This window comes from Mytilus edulis, chromosome 5 (assembly GCF_963676685.1).
Source record: "Mytilus edulis chromosome 5, xbMytEdul2.2, whole genome shotgun sequence".
Classification (NCBI taxonomy): Eukaryota; Metazoa; Mollusca; class Bivalvia; order Mytilida; family Mytilidae; genus Mytilus; species Mytilus edulis.
In genome coordinates, this window is record NC_092348.1 from 56,805,030 (window position 1) to 56,824,586 (window position 19,557).

General features: G+C 34.0%; 3 protein-coding genes across 10 annotated transcripts in view; 1 reads left to right on the plus strand and 2 right to left on the minus strand.

The window, feature by feature from the left end:
• The window catches only part of LOC139524001 (uncharacterized protein MAL13P1.304-like), a 40,158-nt gene extending 38,498 nt beyond the window's left edge, over positions 1-1,660 (plus strand). For all 8 annotated transcript variants that reach the window (XM_071318517.1, XM_071318515.1, XM_071318509.1 and 5 more), the window contains one exon: positions 271-1,660. In XM_071318517.1, coding sequence (XP_071174618.1) covers positions 271-1,576 — 1,306 coding nt within the window. In that variant the 3' untranslated portion in view covers positions 1,577-1,660. The remainder of the gene's footprint in view (positions 1-270) is intronic.
• Positions 1,661-3,820: 2,160 nt separating this feature from the next.
• On the minus strand, positions 3,821-6,933 carry LOC139524003 (uncharacterized). Its single transcript, XM_071318519.1, has 2 exons — positions 6,847-6,933; positions 3,821-6,176 (listed from the first exon to the last, which is right to left on the minus strand). Exon 2 carries the CDS (start codon positions 6,165-6,167, stop codon positions 4,596-4,598), a length of 1,572 nt encoding a protein of 523 aa, XP_071174620.1. The 5' UTR covers positions 6,168-6,176; positions 6,847-6,933; the 3' UTR covers positions 3,821-4,595.
• A 1,665-nt stretch (positions 6,934-8,598) lies between these two features.
• LOC139525150 (uncharacterized) lies at positions 8,599-10,766 on the minus strand. Its single transcript, XM_071320336.1, has 2 exons — positions 10,754-10,766; positions 8,599-10,331 (listed from the first exon to the last, which is right to left on the minus strand). The coding sequence occupies exons 1-2, from the start codon at positions 10,764-10,766 to the stop codon at positions 9,292-9,294; spliced, it is 1,053 nt and encodes a 350-aa protein (XP_071176437.1). The 3' UTR covers positions 8,599-9,291.
• Between the last annotated feature and the right edge of the window lie 8,791 nt (positions 10,767-19,557).

Sequence of the window (19,557 nt, forward strand, 5' to 3'; positions counted from 1 at the left end):
TTGTGCAGATTACTTGGGGTGTATTGTATCTACAGATGACACGACTGCGTTCTGTTATTAATATTATTATTGCAAAAGACCTATATTTTCAAAAAAATGTACTACTGAAGAATGAGTTTTGTTTCAATGACATTGTAACTACATTGTAATTTGAATTGGTAATGTAAAATAAAAACATGGCAATGAATTTTATTATCACCTCTATCGTGAAATTCAGAAATGTTTTAACATGATTTTAATATTAGATAACTTTCGATTGTACTTTTTCAGTCATTCTTCTCCGCCGACCAGATGTTCTGCAAGATCAAGACCAAAATCCGTTCCGCCATCTGCGTTTAGAAATAGAGCACAGCCTAAACGATCAGATACCCCTACTGATGTCAGACCGGGTAATTTTGATTCCCTAAACCCACGTGTATTATCGCATTTACTTAATGATACATTGACTACGTCTTCGTATGGAGAAATTGCAGCAACCTATAATCAAAATGGCGATGAGAGTTCATCGAAAACTAAGGACACTAAAGATGACGACGTAAGTACAAGTGGAATTGAAAGCAACCCGACAGACGACACAAGCAGTAGTGATGACGAAGACGATAGCGATTTTGAACCTGAAGTTGATGAAAACCGATTAGCTCCGGAGCTGTATTTAAGACCGGAGAAACTGGATTCATTATTGTTGCCCGATTCTGCAAAGGGCTGGAGAAAATTCGATTTTGATGCAGACAATGTAAGTTATCCATATTATCCGTTTTCCAATCCATTACCTGAATCGTTTCGTGAATTAGATATGCGGCAGATTGCTCGTTTAAAATGGAATTGGCGAGATCAAACTCGACAAAGGTCACGCGAAAAAGGGGTCGATGACATTCTTGACAGAATGGTTGAGTTAGAACGTCTTCAGATGGAAACGGAGGACTGGGAACAAAAACGGTCTGCACAAATCAATAAACGATATTCCAAGAGGGCAATGAGTGCAAAAGTTCCTCGTGATAAACGATGTTGTGGTAAATGTTTACAACCTGCATGTACTGGAGATTGTCCCGAAAAGTTCGTGCAATCTGAAATTTGTGAGCTTTGTCGGCAGCAGTTTTGTGTGAAATCTTGTGCGGACACAAAATATGAACAACGCATGCGTCAATCCCGATTAGACGATAAAATTCCTGTGCCAAAGACCCCAAATCCCAAATATTGTAAAAGTTGTCAAACAAAACACAACGCTAAACTAGTTAATGCAAATAATATTGTTCTAGGCAGACCTAAATCATGTAATAGTACGTATAGTCGTGGTCAAGCTAGTAACAAACCAAAAGACTATCGACCTCGTTCTGATACGCCGGTATCTATAGACATGTTTCAGGAATTTGATAAACTTGGAATTGATGCACAACAACCGGTTCGTCCAACAACAGCGAAAGTGCAACGACCGAGGAGTAGAAACTCTTCATTTCCTAGCAAATCATTTTACTCTCAAAGAAGAGACTCATTGACAGAAGCTGACAAACATAGATTCAAAAAGAAATCCCAGAAAAATAGTAAAGTGTTAGTTCGACGACCAAAAACAGCAGTATAGTTACTGATAGTTGAAAATAATATGTGTTTAAATTGTTAAATCTTAATAGTTAGTTAATAAGATATATATCTAGTGAAAACATAATCACTGTTTTACACATTTTGTCATCCTCAGTAAAAGGAGTAACAAAAAAGAAAAACACAAAAACAACTGTCAACAAGAACCCCCCTTTTTAAAAAATAAATAAATTTGAATTGCAAGTACAAATCTAACTAGTATTTACCTGTTGCGCATTGTGTATGTTAGGATGTGAACAACATCTTTTGGTTTTCCATCACATGTACTAGAACATATATATATATGTTTCAGGTTAGGGCGAAGGTTGGTACCTATTAAAACGTTTAAATCTGCTGAATTTGTTTGCACCTGTCCTAAGTCAGGAACCTGATGTTCAGCGGTTGTCGTTTGTTGATGCGGTTCAAAAGTGTTTCTCGTTTCTAGTTTTATTAGAGCGTTGGTTTTCCTGTTTGAATGGTTTTACCTTAGTATTTTTTTAGGGCCCTTGTTTCTTGGTGTGAGCCAAGGCTCCGTGATGATTGAAGGCCGCACTTAGACATATAATTGGCACTCATACCACATCTTCTTATATCTATATTTGTTCTACGTAACCAAATAAACGAAGCCCTGAGCGCTCATGAGAATTGCCAATTAAATCATTATTCCAAGAAAGTAGCAATAAAAATAGGAGAGAAAAATAGTAAACAAAAGAAATGAATATGACAATATATTTTGTACATTCATATTTAGGTAACATGTCGAAAAATAACATGTCCGGTGTGAATATTTATTTGGTAAAATTAAGATGCCATCTCATTTGATTAAAGCTGCGTAAAACATATACTTTAGCATGCAGTCGAAACAGACTCTTTTATGACAGAATAGAATCGAACGATACCAAAGGTAAACACAAACCCATAAGTTGAATAAAGACTGACATCGCCATGGTCAAAACGAAAAAGACCAGACGATAAACAACAGTATACAAAACACAACATAAAAAACTGAAAACTGATCAATACGAACCCCATTAAAAAACGGAGATAATCTCTGGTGTTCCGGAAGGGTAAGTACATCCTGCTCCACATGTGGCATCCATGTTGTTTTTCTACAAATTCAGTTATACGAACTCTAATTCTAATGCAACAACGTTTGTAACGTTCATTTTGATTGGATAACGTCACTTTCTTACATGGCATCAATTGACAATTGATGCTATGGGACGTACGCGCAAGCGCAGACGACATATGACAGATTTTAAATACATGTTTTAACGTTGTTTTCTGTTAGTTTCATTAGAATGGAGATAACAATATTGTATTTTAAGCTCCGACGGCATCAATTTGGGATTTGATGGTCGCAAATACCCGTTTACTGTCTCCGCTAACGCGTCGCCAGTAAACTTAATTTGCGACCATCAAATCCCCAATTGATGCCGTCGGAGCTTAAAATACAATACAGTTATCTCCTAATTATGTAGGTGACATTCGTGAATGAGGGGTCGGGATTGTGGTTATCGATTGTTCGTCGCTTTAATATTATTTGTTTTTTAAACTTCTGGATGAATCTTTGTTTATATTTGATGCCTAGCAAACCAATCCAAAATCTCGAAAAACTTATACCACAGTCTTTAGAAAACCTGTGGATGAATATGTTAAATAGAAAATACAAGAATTTGAAAAATAATCGTCATTTTTCTGGTAATAATTTGGTGAAATGAAGACGTCTAACACCAGCGTTTATTTAAGATGTTGATTTTTTTTAAATTTAAAAACAAATTGGAAAAAGGTAGAAAATTCAAAGATTGAACTAGAGATTTTCGTTAAAACAGTCGCACGAATATGCTTATCATGGTACCGTTAACGCTCGACAATGTCTATTTGAAAAAGGTTATATGTTGGACGGATCTAGTCGTCTTTGAAGAACATGATTGGTGTACCTTTTTGTAAGTTTTAGTTGTTGCATTGCTGTCTTAACGTCATATACATTCTACATAACAAAATTTCCATACCAAGTCTGGAATATGACAGTTGTTATCCATGGGTATGATGTGTTTGAGCTTTTGATTTAGCTATTTGATTAGGGACTTTTCGTTTTGAAAAATCCTTGGAGTTCGGTATTTTTGTGATTTTACTTTTAAAAAATTAAAAAAAATTAAAAACTTGTTTTCTTCCCGAATCTTCGCCCACGCTTCGTATATTGTTCTAGCCTATATTTATTCTCAAAACAGAAACAAAAAACAACGAGAAACTTTAATTTTATCTTTATATACTTGGTAGTATGAGGCGTGTTCAGACGTTTAATCACAGAAAATCTTATTTAGTACATACAAAGCAAATAAATAAATTAAAAGAAATTATATCTAATTGTTTGATCTCATTGATAAATGAAAAATGTTGAAAGAGATCACAAAAGGTAATAAATGCATTAAATGTGTTACCACTTCACAACCTACTATTGTGAAGAGAGAGACATATCTCTTGCACGTTACAGACACCCTTGTAGATTTCGAAAAAGAGCAGGCTAATGCCGCTACAAGGTAGCACTCGGACCCGCAAAGTGGAAAGGGATTAATGATAATCTTTATTGCAAAATTACACCACTAATGGTCAAACAATCCAAACAAACAAATATATACATTTTAAAAACAATGCAATACAATGAAATACAATACAACATAAAATAAAAGAACGTATTTTAAAAGTTCAATTATAAATTTATGTATAACACACAATCACGAGTTTGTCTGACATGGGTCTGACCCCCTCAGTTCTAAAGACTGCTTAATGAAGACTCCAATATGACAAACAAGTTCAGGAATGGGTTAAAAATGTGTTTTAGTTTACTAAATTCATCAAGATGTTGAAATGATGGTACATAGTCTTTCAGATAAGCCAAAAAATTCGACCGCAATGATATGTTAATGTCACAATACATATAAGTTGCAAAACTTGTTTCCCAATCCACTATAAATAATTGTGTTTAAATTAACCTTCTATTGTTGGTCAACTACATTCAGGATCTATTTATTTATGGTATTTGTTACTACGGCTACTAATATACCAACAACAATAACGCACAAAACTAGCACTACAGACAATGAACAAGGCATTGCACAAAACGTTTTCTGCGGCACTCGATACGTATGGCTCAGACCCAGTAATTCTTTAAATGGCCCAACACAATCAGAATCCAATGTGTCAAACTTTTTATACATTCCTTTTAAATCCTGGAGCATGTTTCGAAAAGCACTCTCAGCTTGAAGAAATGTATCCATACTTAATCTGCTATATAGATTCTTTTTCGACTTGTTACAACCAAAAGTACAATTAAGGAACATTTCATGAACCCATGGATTTCCGTAGAAAAAATGGGGAAGATTGCGATTTTCAATGCACAATTCAAGAAATTGCAGAAAATATCCAAGTGCTTCTTTTACTCCTGACAGTGACTTAGTCTTGCTTGGAACAGTCAGTAGAGCAATACAATGAAAACATACGTTTTTCAAGTAGTAGGAAACAGCAACACGATGTAATTGATTTGTGTTACGACGATTTGATTTCATCCAAGCGACATAAGATTTAACGATACGACATGCGGTCATCAAGTAACGTTGACTTGGATTTCTGCGTCCAACGTCAATGATATGTTTTTCATATCCACAAGTAGATTCCCGCCAGAGATATTCATGGTCAACTGTCCGTTCAGATTCGTCTAATCTGTGTGCCCATTTCATCACTCCATAGACTGTACACGTCATTTCCGAATTGGCATAAGTGACTCGATTTACTGTAAACGGATTGGGAACATAATCCGTACGTAACACCAATGAAGGAACAAAATCAATATCCAGCGTTGGCAAATGTCCATAATTTGCCTGGAACGATTCATTTAGACCTTCCAAAGTGACATTACTGTATAGATTGGAAGCATATGATATTTCTCTGTCTAGACTTATACGTATCGGGAAGGTCGGTGGATTAACAGAACGACGAAATGTATAAACAGTCCTATCACCGTACGGTAACTGCTCATATACTTGTTCTCGAGTTTTGTCAAGTATCGATTTGAAAACTTTTTCCTGTAAGTTTTTTGTATTTATGAAATAACTTGAATAATACGAGCCTGTTTTTGTGAAAATCTCATTCCGTTTCAACCATGGATAGTTTCTTAGCAAATATTCTGGGTTTTCAACTCGTAATTTTATTAGCTCGACTATTTCCTCTCCAGAATAATCGTAGACCGGACATTCTGTCACTTGCATGCCTTCTATTTCAAATTTAACTAAACAGTCAAACTCCAAGGCGTCATTAACTCTCAGTCCTTCCCTTGCACTTCCTTGTCTTACATTGCCATGAATAATTAGCCCTTTAAATTCCTCCCGTGCGTACTTTTTTAATCCGTCCAAAACTGTACCAAGAACGGAATCGGCTGCAGAGCTATGGACATCCCACTTAGAATTACTTATATTTATGTCTTTAAGATATCTATCTTGTAAAATTCGTCGCTGGAGATCATCTTCACCTGGGCCTACTGTAAAGACAGGATACCGCCAAGCATTAAGGTCATCTCCAATTTTTTCGTTAGTCGCCATGTAAAACACCTAAAATAAAAAGAAATCAAGAACTTAGATAAAAATAAAACTAGAAGGTTTAAAACGATATTCATGCACTCGTCAATACAATAATTATAAGAGGTTATTTCTTAAATTATCCTTCAGCCAATAACCATACGTCTCATGACTTTCAAAAGGCAATTACCGGACACCAGTGATCGTTGTAGTCAATCAACATAGTCGTCTTGAGATATTTTTCCTTGTTGAAGCAAAATAATTCATTTGATTACTGTACTCAAAACATCTTATACAAATGAATGTTCCTTCGTTGGTTTGATCGCTATTACATTGTGTATTGGTCATTTTTTTTTTTTTTTTACAAAGCACATATCATGTCCGCAAATTGAGTCATATCACTATGGGAAGTCATAATCACGGGTTGACTAATATTCAGATCTACTGAAAAGCCTTTTTTCTGGCTCCTAAAGAATATATTTGGTACATTTAATAGGCCAAGTAGACCCCAAAATGTACCATGTTTATCACATTTTCCTGAGGTCTATCAAGCTTTTTGAAAAGCCAACACTTTTCTACTTTCGATTTCGGTTTACTAAAATTGCTATTGAATATGTAAAATGCAGTTGTAATATGATAACATAGTATTGTTAACTATACGCTATTAAAAGATATTAGGCAAACAAGGCAGTAGATTAGTTACCTTATTATCATCTAATGTATCTTTGTAGAGATATTGAAGTGCAACTCATTACTAATAATGACGTGTAACTGGAAAATATGCAGAAACGACTCGAGCGCCATCTATCGATTAGCAAATTGAAAGTTAATATTATCTTTTTACATGTGTACTTAAGGATACGCGTGTACAGGTGTAGAACTCGAAGCATCAGAGAGGCGTTTTCGAAATTATTTCATGGTTATTTTCTTCGTCTGATAAACACACATTTAACAGGATAATGACTGTTAATACACAAATATTTATACATTGCTTATATATATTCAACATTCAGGTTATCTTTATAGAACCATATTTATACTGCTTCATAATTGTTAAAGTTTCAATATTGGTTTTGAATTCGGTAATTCCGACTCCGTTGCTGTTAGTTTAACACTGAACTTGTTTCTAACAAATCGGAATGGCATACATGAATACTAGTATAAGTAGCCAGAATGTTATCATATAAACTACACTTATAAATTTGTGTTGTTGGTACCATTCTGACCTGCAGTCTATTTAAAGTTGTAGCATTAAAAAATAATTTAATATGATGTATGTATCAGGTCCACCTTTGAAATTTTACTAAATTCTTCCATACATGTTAAGTATTGGCTTTGAAGTTTGGTTGTACTTGTAGAAAACATATTTCAAACAGAATAGAACATTTTAATTTTTACGGAGATGTTGTTTACCGAGACCTGAAATTTGGAAACGATCCAGGTAAACGAACTGATCCTTCAAATAAACTTTATGTTCTAATATGTTACCAATTCAGCACTGTAATTAGATCTTTGAATCTTTAATATTTTAGTCTTAGAAGCATGCTATTTTTTAATTAGTTGCTTTGGCTTTGAAATAGCTGTCAGTAACTGCGAGCAAATTTGCACTAAGTGTCTTTCTGTTCTGTGAATGTACCCGTAAAAGTACCCGTAAAAGTACCCGTCCATTCACTCTGTGCTTTTGTTAAATGTATTTTTATGTGTATCCATCTGATGGGTTAAGCCTTTTTCAACTAATGTGTATTGTTTGTTTTCATGTTGTACTGTCATAAAACTGTCCAATGTGAGGAGGAGGGTTTGTGCTTTCAAACGAGTGTAATCCCGTAACCGGCATTCAGTATGTGCCCAAGTAAGGAAGACTGTTATACAGTTTTCTCGTCTGAATTGTTTTATATTAAACAGTGTCATTTCGGACCTTTTATAGCTTACTATGGTTGACGCATTGTTGAAGGCCGTAGGGTGACCTATTGTTATTAATTTCTGTGACATTTTGTCTCTTATGGAGAGTTGTCTCATTGCCGTCTACATTCTATATTCGTACATAGTTAATTATCAAATAAAATTGTTTAAGTAAGTACCCATTCTTATTGTCATTAAAGCTAGTTTTCCAGGCTTACATTTGCGGATTCAGGGGCTTAGAGGTCGTACGTCTACCTTGGATTGGGAAATATATATCATTTATTGGCATGAAATCTTCTAAAAATGTTCGACTCTCGCTACGCCCAGCAATATTTATTTAGTGAAATCAAATAACGCTTCCTTTGAAAAATATCCTAAATCCGCCCCCAGTTCAAGATATTTCATAGACTAGAATTTTTATTTAATACATGACATGTGGATCAAAATAATTTATAAATTATTTTAATTTCATCTATCATGTACAAAAAAATGTATATGTAAAGAGTATGTGGCCTGAAGTACATAAGATGCAAGTTTCCCCCCCCCCCCCCCCCCCCCCCAAATATATATATTACATGTAACATCTAATTAACAGAATGGCAAAAAGTAAATATGTAATCCCGTAGTTAGAACAGATTACAAAAGTGTTTAATAATAAGGAATGCGTTCCAATTTTACAATAATGCACTGATGGTGAACTAAGATTAGGACTCCGTTGCGTCACGTGTTAGTAAAGTTACTAATATTCCAAAAACAATAACGCACAAAACAAACCGTGCACACGATGAAATAGCCTCAAAGTTACTGATAGCTTTCTCTTGCACTCGATATTCATGCGTAAGACCAAGTAATTCTTTGAATGGCCCAACACGGTCAGGATCCAATGAGTCAAATTCTGTAAACAATCCGTTTAAATCTTGCAGCATAATTCGAAAAGCTCTTTCGGCATTCGTGAATGTATTCTTACATATTCTTCCGTATAGGTTCTTTTCCGGCTTATTACTTCCAAATGTGCAATTAGGGAACATAACATGAACCCATGGATTACCATAGAAAAAATGGGGAAGATTGCGACTTTTTATGCATAATTCAAGAAACTGCAGAAAATATCCGAGTGCTTCTTTTACTCCTGAAAGTGATTTGGTCTTGCTTGGTACAGTCAGTAGAGCAATACAATGAAAACATATATTTTTCAAGAAGTACGAGACAGCTACACAATGTAATTGATTGGTTTCTCGACGATTCGATTTTATCCCCGTGTGACGGTGTCATAAGATTTGACGATACGACATGCTGTCATCAAGTAACGTTGACTAGGATTTCTTCGTCCAACGTCACTGATAAGTTTTTCATATCCACACGTAGATTCCCTCCAGATAAAAACACGATCAATGGTTAGTTCAGATTCATGTAATCTGCGTTCCCATTTCATCACTCCATAAACTGAGCACGTCATTTCCTTCTCGCCATTTCTATTGTTCACTGTATACGGATTGGGGACGTAGTCCTTACGCAATAATAATGCAGGAACAAAATCAATGTCCAACTTTGAAAGATATTCCCTTTGACCCGGGCGTTTGGCACTTTCACGTGATACTTGTGTGTACAAACCGCCGGCATATGATATTTCCCGGTCTAAACTAATTTGTATCGGGAACGATGGTGGTTTAACAGACCGTCGATATGTATAAATTGTTCTATCGTCTGGCGGCAATCGATTAAAGATATGTGCACGAGTTTTGTCTAGCAATGCCATGAACACTTTTTCTTGTAAATTTTTTGTATTAATATAGCAATGTGTATCATGTAATCCTGATTTTGTAAAAATCTTATAGCGGCGCAACCACGGATAGATTCTTAACAAATATTCTGGATTTTCGACGCGTAATTTAATGAACTCGGGCATTAGCTCTCCAGAATAATCGTAGACTTGACATTTTGCCACCTGCATGCCTTCTATTTCAAATTGAACTAAACAGTCAAACTCTAGAGGATCATTTACTTTCAGTCCTTCTCTTGAACTTCCTTGCTTTAGGCTACCATGAATAATTAATCCTTCATATTCCTTATTTGCATATTTTTTTAATATGAGCAATATTTTCTCAAGAACAGAATCAACCGCAGAGCAATGTTCATCCCAATCATTATCAGTTATATTTATGTTTTCAAGGTATATATTCTGTAAAATTCTTTGCTTGAGATCTTCTTCTTCTGGGCCAACAGTAAACACAGGATATCTCCAAGTATTAAGTTGATTCTGCAATTTTCTCATCAGCAGCCATTGGAAAACTGAAAATAAGATAAAAAAAATATATAATATTAGCAAACCTTTTATTACTTAGATATAACCATCCTTAGATCAAGTCTGGCTTTTAGCTGGGTCCGTTAAACGTTCATTTGTTACACTTTACCTAGGAAAATGTAGACTCTTATAATGATAATATGATTGTTTTTAAAAGGATGTTATTTAATATCCTGTATGGATATCAAAAAAGTAAAACCACATAAATACTGAATCCGACGAAGTTCAAAACGGAAAGTTCCTAATCAAATGGCAAAATCAAAAGCTCAAACACATCAAACGAATGGACGACAAATGTGACATTTCTTTCTTGGTACAGGCATTTTCCGTAGTACAAAATGGTGGATTAAACCTGGTTTCATAGCTAGGAAGCTAAATTGAGGTGAGAATCATAACTATGCACGTGTACTCCAGTGCCACATATTGACTATTAAATGAATTGTCCTATATATGAGGGGGTGGGGGGGCAATATCTTTTTGAGTTAAGCTGTTATGGCCCTTTTCAGGGTGTCTTTAACTGTTATCTGAGATCAAATTAAGCTGTTAACTGTTTTCAACCCTGTTTGTTAACTGTTATCAGCATTTTTGCATTTTTTGTTAACTGTGTTTGCCAAAATCGAGGTGTTGTTTTCATGTTAACGGACCCCCTATTGCCCCCCCCCCCCTCATATATAGCTATGGCATTCAATATACATTAGTAACTAAAGTAAAGGAGCGAGTTTTCCGAATTGTCAGGAAAACAGGTGACTCAAACTGAAAAAGATACAGTTTAACTAGTCCTATTATACGTCAATTACAACAGACGTCAATATAGAAAATAATGTTCCTACCACTTGAGATGAACTATGTCCAGTGCACGATGTTTTGTCGATATTGTCAACATCGCAATGTCAACTTTATAGTGTTTACATTGTATCCTATACCTTTCTGTTAACATCGTTCACATCGTATACATCGGGATGTTGACAATATCGTGTCGAAATCGTGTTTATATTGTATATATATATAGAGTCTATAGCTTTCTGTTTACATCGTTCACATCGTATGCATCGCGATGTTGACAATAACGTGTCAACATCGTGTTTATATTGTATATATAAATATATAAAGTCTATACCTTTCTGTTAACATCGTTCACATCGTATACATCGCGATGTTGACAATATTGTATCAACATCGTGTTTATATTGTATATATATATATATATATATATATATATATATATATATATATATATATATATATATATATATATATATATATATATAGAGTCTATAAATTTCTGTTTACATCGTTCACATCGTATACATCGCGATGTTGACAATATTGTATCAACATCGTGTATATATAGAGTCTATACCTTTCTGTTTACATCGTTCACATCGTATACATCGCGATGTTGACAATATCGTGTCAACATCGTGTTTATATTGTATATATACAAGTCTATACCTTTCTGTTTACATCGTTCACATCGTATACATCGCGATGTTGACAATATTGTGTCAACATCGTGTTTATATTGTATATATATATGTAAAGTCTATACCTTTCTGTTAACATCGTTCACATCGTATACATCGCGATGTTGGCAATATTGTGTCAACATCGTGTTTATATTGTATATATAGAGTCTATACCTTTCTGTTTACATCGTTCACATCGTATACATCGCGATGTTGACAATATCGTGTCAACATCGTGTTTATATTGTATTTATATATATAAAGTCTATACCTTTCTGTTTACATCGTTCACATCGTATACATCGCGATGTTGACACTATTGTGTCAACATCGTGTTTCTATTGTATATATATATATATATATATATATATATATATATATATATATATATATATATATATATATATATATGTAAAGTCTATACCTTTCTGTTTATATCGTTCACATCGTATACATCATGATGTTGACAATATTGTGTCAACATCGTGTTTATATTGTATATATAGAGTCTATACCTTTCTGTTTACATCGTTCACATCGTTCACATCGTATACATCGCTATGTTGACAATATCGTGTCAACATCGTGTTTATATTGTATTTATATATATATAAAGTCTACACATATATAAAGTCTATACCTTTCTGTTTACATCGTTCACATCGTATACATCGCGATGTTGACAATATCGTGTCAACATCGTGTTTATATTGTATTTATATCTATATAAAGTCTATACATATATAAAGTCTATACCTTTCTGTTTATATCGTTCACATCGTATACATCGCGATGTTGACAATATTGTGTCAACATCGTGTTTATATTGTATATATAGTGTCTACACCTTTCTGTTTACATCGTTCACATCGTATACATCGTAATGTTAACAATATAGTGTCAACATCTTGTTGTTGTATATACATTTTTGTTTCGTTCTTTTTTTTTTTAAATAAGTTTAGCAGTTAGTTATATAGTTAAAATTGTTTTCCATTTTTCATGTCGGCGTCTTTTATTGTTAACTATGCCATATAAACTTCAATGTTAAAGGCCATACGGTTATATGTGCCAGTTAGTATGTATGTCCTGGAAATTTTACTTATTTGCAATCATACCACTTCTTTTTTTATATATATCTTTCTGTTTAAATTGTTCACATAACAATGCTAACAATATTGTGTCAAAATCGTGTTTATATTTTATATTGAGTCTATGGTACGTATATAAACGTTAAACTAACTGCATTTGTTTGCACTTGTCCTTAGTCAGGAATCTGTCGTTCAGTAGTTGTCGTTTGTTGAATTGTTCATCCGTGTTTTTGGTTTCATGTTTTTTACATTAGACCTTTATTTTTCCTGTTCAAATAGTTTTACACTAGTGTTTTTGTGCCTTTCATAGCTTGCTACTCTATAAAAACCAAAACTTCGTATTAATGACAAACCTATAGGGGTTTACTTATAAAAAATGTAACTTAAATAAAAAGTTGTCTCATTTGAACTTATACCGCATCTTCTTATATGTATACATCGCTATGTTAACGATGTCAACGATGTAAACAATATATAAGAGTTCAAACAATGTTAACGAAGTTGACTAGATATCGGTTTAATATTGTGTACATCGCGATGTTAACGATGTCAACGATATAAACAATAGATAAGAGTTCAAGCAATGTCAACGATGTTCACACGACATCGTGTTAACCTTGTAAACATCAGGATGTTAACGATGTCAACGATGTAAACAATATATAAAAGTTCAAACAATGTCAACAATGTTGACACGACATCGTGTTTACATTGTATACATCGCAATGTTAACGATGTCAACGATGTAAACAATATATAAGGGATCAAACAATGTAAACGATGTTGACACGACATCGTGTTAACATTGTAAACATCGCGATGTTAACGATGTCAACGATGTAAACAAAAATATAAGAGTTCAAACAATGTCAATATCGTTGACACGACATCGTGTTTACATTGTATACATCGCAATGACACAACATCGTTTTAACATTGTATACATCGCGATGTCAACGATGTATACATTATATAAGGGTTCAAACAATGTAAACAATGTTGACACTATATCGTGTTAACATTATAGATATCGCAATGTCGACAATATTGAATAAACATCCTTCACTGAACTTGAATGCTTGAGATCGCGAAACATCTAGTTTTAAATATGTTCGTCGAAGACCCTGAGGTCATAACTTTTCTAAAGAAAGGACCGTCCTCCATCTATAATAGATTGGAAACAGTGTCGTCAAGTCATTAAAGACGCTCTGTCTGCCTACTGTAAAAATTGGTGCAAACGTGAAAAATCTGATAAAAATCTTTAGACAGTTATTTGAATAAAATTATGAATACTGTTAATATTCGAATATCTCATTTAGAAAACAATTCTGAAATTAATAATAGGAACCATGATATTCCCATTTCTAGAATAACTCAACGTACTCGTAGAGCGGTTTGTGTTCGTACCGACAGACACGGCAGCCAATAATGTAGTGGTGGTGTGACGCATATACTACACGGAAGTTCTTCAAAACGAAATTATCAATTCCTCTACATTCAGGTCAGTGTGCACCACAGAGAGTCAAATCGATAACAAGCATACCACTGCCACTACCCAGCTTAAAGCATCTTCCAAACATTTGAAAGTCCCTATCATGTACTGGTTACCGAAATTACACAAAAAAACATTTGAATTCCTTTTCATCTCCGCTTCGAGTAAGTGTTCTACTACTAATCTATCAGTGCTTCTAACTACCCCCTTACTACTATCAAAGAACTGGTTATTAACTTTTGTAATAAAGCTTATGAAAATAATGGTACTAATTATTTTTGGAGTGTTAAAAATTCTTTAGAGGTTTTAGATAAAATACATGCTTTCGATAGTCCTTACAATTCTGTTGACAGTTATGATTTTTCTACTCTGTACACTACACTTCCAAACCATCTTATAAAGAAAAAGTTTTTGTATTTGATAAAATGGTCTTTCGAAAAATCTCATTGTAATTTTATTTGCTGTAACTCGTTTAAAGCCTTTTTCTGTAACGAAAAAGGAAAGTATGCTTGATACACTTACTGGAAAAGTGAGGATATGATTGAAGCTTTAAATTTTCTGCTAGATAACATTTATGTACGTTTCTGTGATAAAGAGTATCGTCAGGTAGTATGTATTACTATGGGCACCAACTGTGCCCCTTTAATAGCAGATTTATTTCTATATTGCTATGAATCTCAGTTTATGACCAAACTCAGTAAAGACCCATCATTGTTATATTTGGTTGATACATTCAAAAATACCTACCGTTATCTGGATGATGTTTTTTCGTTGAATAATCCAGAGTTCTCTAAATATACTTCAGAAATTTACCCAAAAGAACTTACTTTAACTAAATCTAACATAAACAGCAGCAGTTGTCCTTTTCTAGATTCAGACATTTCAATTTCAAACGGGAAACTTCATACTAAAATTTACGACAAAAGAGACGATTTTCCATTTCCTATTGTTAATTTTCCTTTTTTAGACGGCGATGTGCCTTTGGCTCCATCATACGGTGTTTATATATCCCAACTCGTTCGGTTTGCCCGTGTGTGTTCTGATGTCATAGATTTTAACGAACGTAATCAATGCATCACTGGGAAATTGTTGTGTCATGGATTTCGATACCATAAATTACTTAAAACTTTTACTAAATTCTTTCATAGATACAAAGATTTGATTAGTAAATTTGGCTATACATGTAGAAAACTTATTAAAAATGGTATTTCACATCCTAAATTTTATGATAATATTGTACTTAAAGCGAGGAAATCACTATGTGATCCGTGTAAACTCATCGAACCTTTAAACAAACTTATAAGTAAGGGTTATCGTACCAATATTGTAATTAGATCTCTGAATATAGTTTACATTGGCACTAATATCGATTTTGTCATTAGCAAATTAAAACATAACTAAAGTGTATCTTCTTTTGAGGTGGGATGTATAGAGACACAGACACGTTATTTTTTTTTTATCTCTATAGAAGTCGCTCCTCACTATCCTACTACATGTACCTGTCGATACATTTATTTTTGGCATTGCACAAGTCATGTTTTCTCTGACTGTTCATGACGTTAAAATACTAAATCCCTGGGATGTGTTTTAGTTGATTTTAGTCTCTGATGCATGATTTTTTATTATTAATTGTTTTTGGCTTTTAACTAGCTGTCAGTAACTGCGAGTACTCTCAAATCGTATTTTCTTGTTAATTCGACCTGTTGATACTGTTTATAATGCTTTTTTGTTATTTTATATTTATATGGATCTTGTCTATATACCAGTTTTGATTATTTGGAATATCTTCTAATTTTCACTTCTTCTTACTACATTTGTATAAACTTCAAGGTTTACCTGTACTATTAAAACTGTTTTTTTTTATAAAGTGAATATTTTTGAAGGGTTAAACATTTCGCAGTGGTGTCTTGCCATGGCTTTGTTTGGACTTGTTTGTTTGCTTTTTGGCCTTGAATGTTTGTCCCTAATATTTTATTAAGTTCTGTGCATTTGCATTCAGATATCGCAGATCAAATTTATTCGTTCATAGTGTATTAATTTACGTTTTTTGATTGAGTTAAGTCTGCCAATTGATATTTTATCGTGTGTTTTTCTATGTTGAGATGTTATACTATTGTTTCAGAAAAAGGGAGACGGTTTGGATCCATTAAAACGTTTAATCCTGCTGCAAATGTTTGCACCTGTCCTAAGTCAGGAATCTGATGTACAGTAGTTGTCGTTTGTTTATGTAATTTATACGTGTTTCTCGTTTTTTTTATATAGATTAGACCGTTGGTTTTTCCGTTTGAATGGTTTTACACTAGTAATTTTGGGGCCCTTTATAGCTTGTTGTTCGGTGTGAGCCAAGGCTCCATGTTGAAGGCCGTACATTGACCTATAATGATTTACTTTTTTTAAAATTGTTATTTGGATGGAGAGTTGTCTCATTGGCACTCACACCACATCTTCCTATATCTATCTACTGGCTAAATGATAAGCAATACAAGATCATCTAAACTTATTTTTGTCATGAATTCTATTATTTTCTACAACGTTGGAAAGTGTCAGTTGTTGAATATGCACATGTATCTACCAAGTGAGCGACACAGGCTCTTTAGAGCCTCTAGGTATATGAAGTCATTTGTAGACATCTGATGTTCGACGAAATTTCGTTTGTTGCTATGAAATTGTCAGTTTATATATATATATATATATATATATATATATATATACAACTCGTCTAAACATCAACCCAACAATGTTAGATCTGTAAATTTGCTTTCGCAAATTTTTGGTTCTTCCCTCGCCGGGATTCGAACCCATGCTACTATGATATCGTGACACCAAATCGCCTGCACTGCAGCCGTCCCGCTAGACCACACGACCACCTGGGCTCTCAAAAAAAGAGCTTTCGCTGGCCATGTGTTACCTTTCCACGTCAGTTTTAATCTAGCGGCGTACTACAGTACATGATATATAAGGCATGAAGATGTTATTGTTACAGATCAGCTAAATTATCTATAGTAAAGGATCCTACAAATTAATGTAAGATACAGTCACAGAAAATAATTATATTCATAAGTACGTCTGAGTCAGTGACAACCCTACAACAGATGTATCCATCGGATCGCCATCAATGATGGTGATACATGGCTGTATATGTCAAGTTCGAATTGACTGAAATTAGGTTCAACCACAAACCAAGGGGACGAACCAGCTTACATACAGACGTTGGATATTTAACTCCTGCAAGATTATGTATTTGGAAGACCAATGCTGATGCTTTACGAAGTTGTAAAATATACTAATGCTATACGTTTGGAACAAAAATACTTATGTTTAGGAATTGCCATATCAAATCAAAAGTCTAAATACGAATTTTAAACTTCGATTATAAATTATATATGCAGTTACGAAGTCCACGATTTCGTTATTCTGTATTTGAATAGTATTGTATATCATTTATAATCAGAATTTTTAAAACTGTTATCAGTTGATTTATTGGTACAATTATTCATAATATATTTGGACCCCATTCTCTGTCCTTCAATTTTGTCTTGTATAATACTTATTGTACAAATTTCGTTTTTGTATCTGATATAGACACCTTGATATAATCTTATAGTTGGTAAAATGACTGAGTTTGTGCTCATGTTCATCTCAAATACCATAGATGAATATAATGAATATAAAAGGAACAACTAATGAAATGCATATGCAATGCATATGTATTTAATAAATAACAAAAAAAGGGTGTTATGATTGCCAATGAGACAACTCTCCACAAGAGACCAAATGACACAGAAATTAACAACTAATTACTATAGGTCATCGTACGGCCTTCAATAATGAACAAAGCCAATATTACATAGTCAGCTATGAAAAGCCCCGAAATGACAAAAGTAAAACGATTCAAACGAGAATTAAACGGCCTAATTCATGTACAAACAAAAATATCGAAAAATAAATATAACAACAAACGACAACCACTACAGGCTCCTGACTTGGGACAGACACATACATATACATACAGAATGTGGCTGGGTTAAACATGTAAGCGGGATCCCAACCTTCCTTCTAACCTGGGACAGTTGTGTAACAGTAAAAGTTGGCCAAGTGATTGTACAGGAAAGCTCCAAGTGATTGTACAGGAAATTCGCAAGCGATAATTTCAGACAGGCAAGACTTTATATCAGAAAATGTACACGTGAAAATCCTGGTAGCAACGATTGGTTTTTCGATGTTTATTTGACATTTTTGATCGCTGCTCTGTGACAGTTTTGATCGTTTTACTCGGAGCTCCTCCGTTCTACGGAAAACGTTTGCACGCATATATCTTTTTTATTATTTATTTGGTTCATATTTACATATAGAATGTAAATAGCTACCAAAACTTGAAGCAGAAACTTTATATAGTAACATTAGAGTTCATCAAAGTTTTGTTCAAGCAAATTGTTATTTTTTAAACGTCGGAGACCCGCTTGACAGTCTCCCGAATGACCAAAATATTAGAAAACCGTACAGTCCCGGATCCCACACTGTGAACATAGAAAACTAAAGACTAAGCAACACAGACCCCACCAAAAAAACTGGGGGTGATCTCAGGTGCTCCGGAAGGGTAAGCAGATCCTGAACAACATGTGGTACCCGTCGTGTTGCTCATGTTATGCTGCATTTGATATCCAGTGCAGGATATTCCTTCACGAAAACCGATCTGAGCTATTACTCGAGATGACAATGTATAGACACATGTTATGATACAGTAACAAATTTAAACGAACACGAAAAGAACCAAAACCATGTACATCACTGCACTAAAAATTCAACATGAATAGTTCAAATGAATGAATTATGGTTTCAATCATGATAGTTTTTTCTTTTTCAAATTCTAATATCATTATAATATCATATTTCAATACTCGTAAATTATCGTATCTTTATGCCTTTGTCAATGTGATAAATTTCACAATTTAATGAAAATAGAGATATCTATTTCAGCCTTAAGTTCAATTTTCATACCCGGTCAGGAAAATCAGAATATTTTTTTCAACATATTGTCTCTTAGGTCCGTCATCTGTTGTAACTCCCTGTCGTAAACCTTCCCAAAATTGTCTCTTCTGAAACCAACCCAAAAGGGCGTCCCTTGACAATGAGATAAATCAATACCGTATAGTCCGCTATGAAAAGC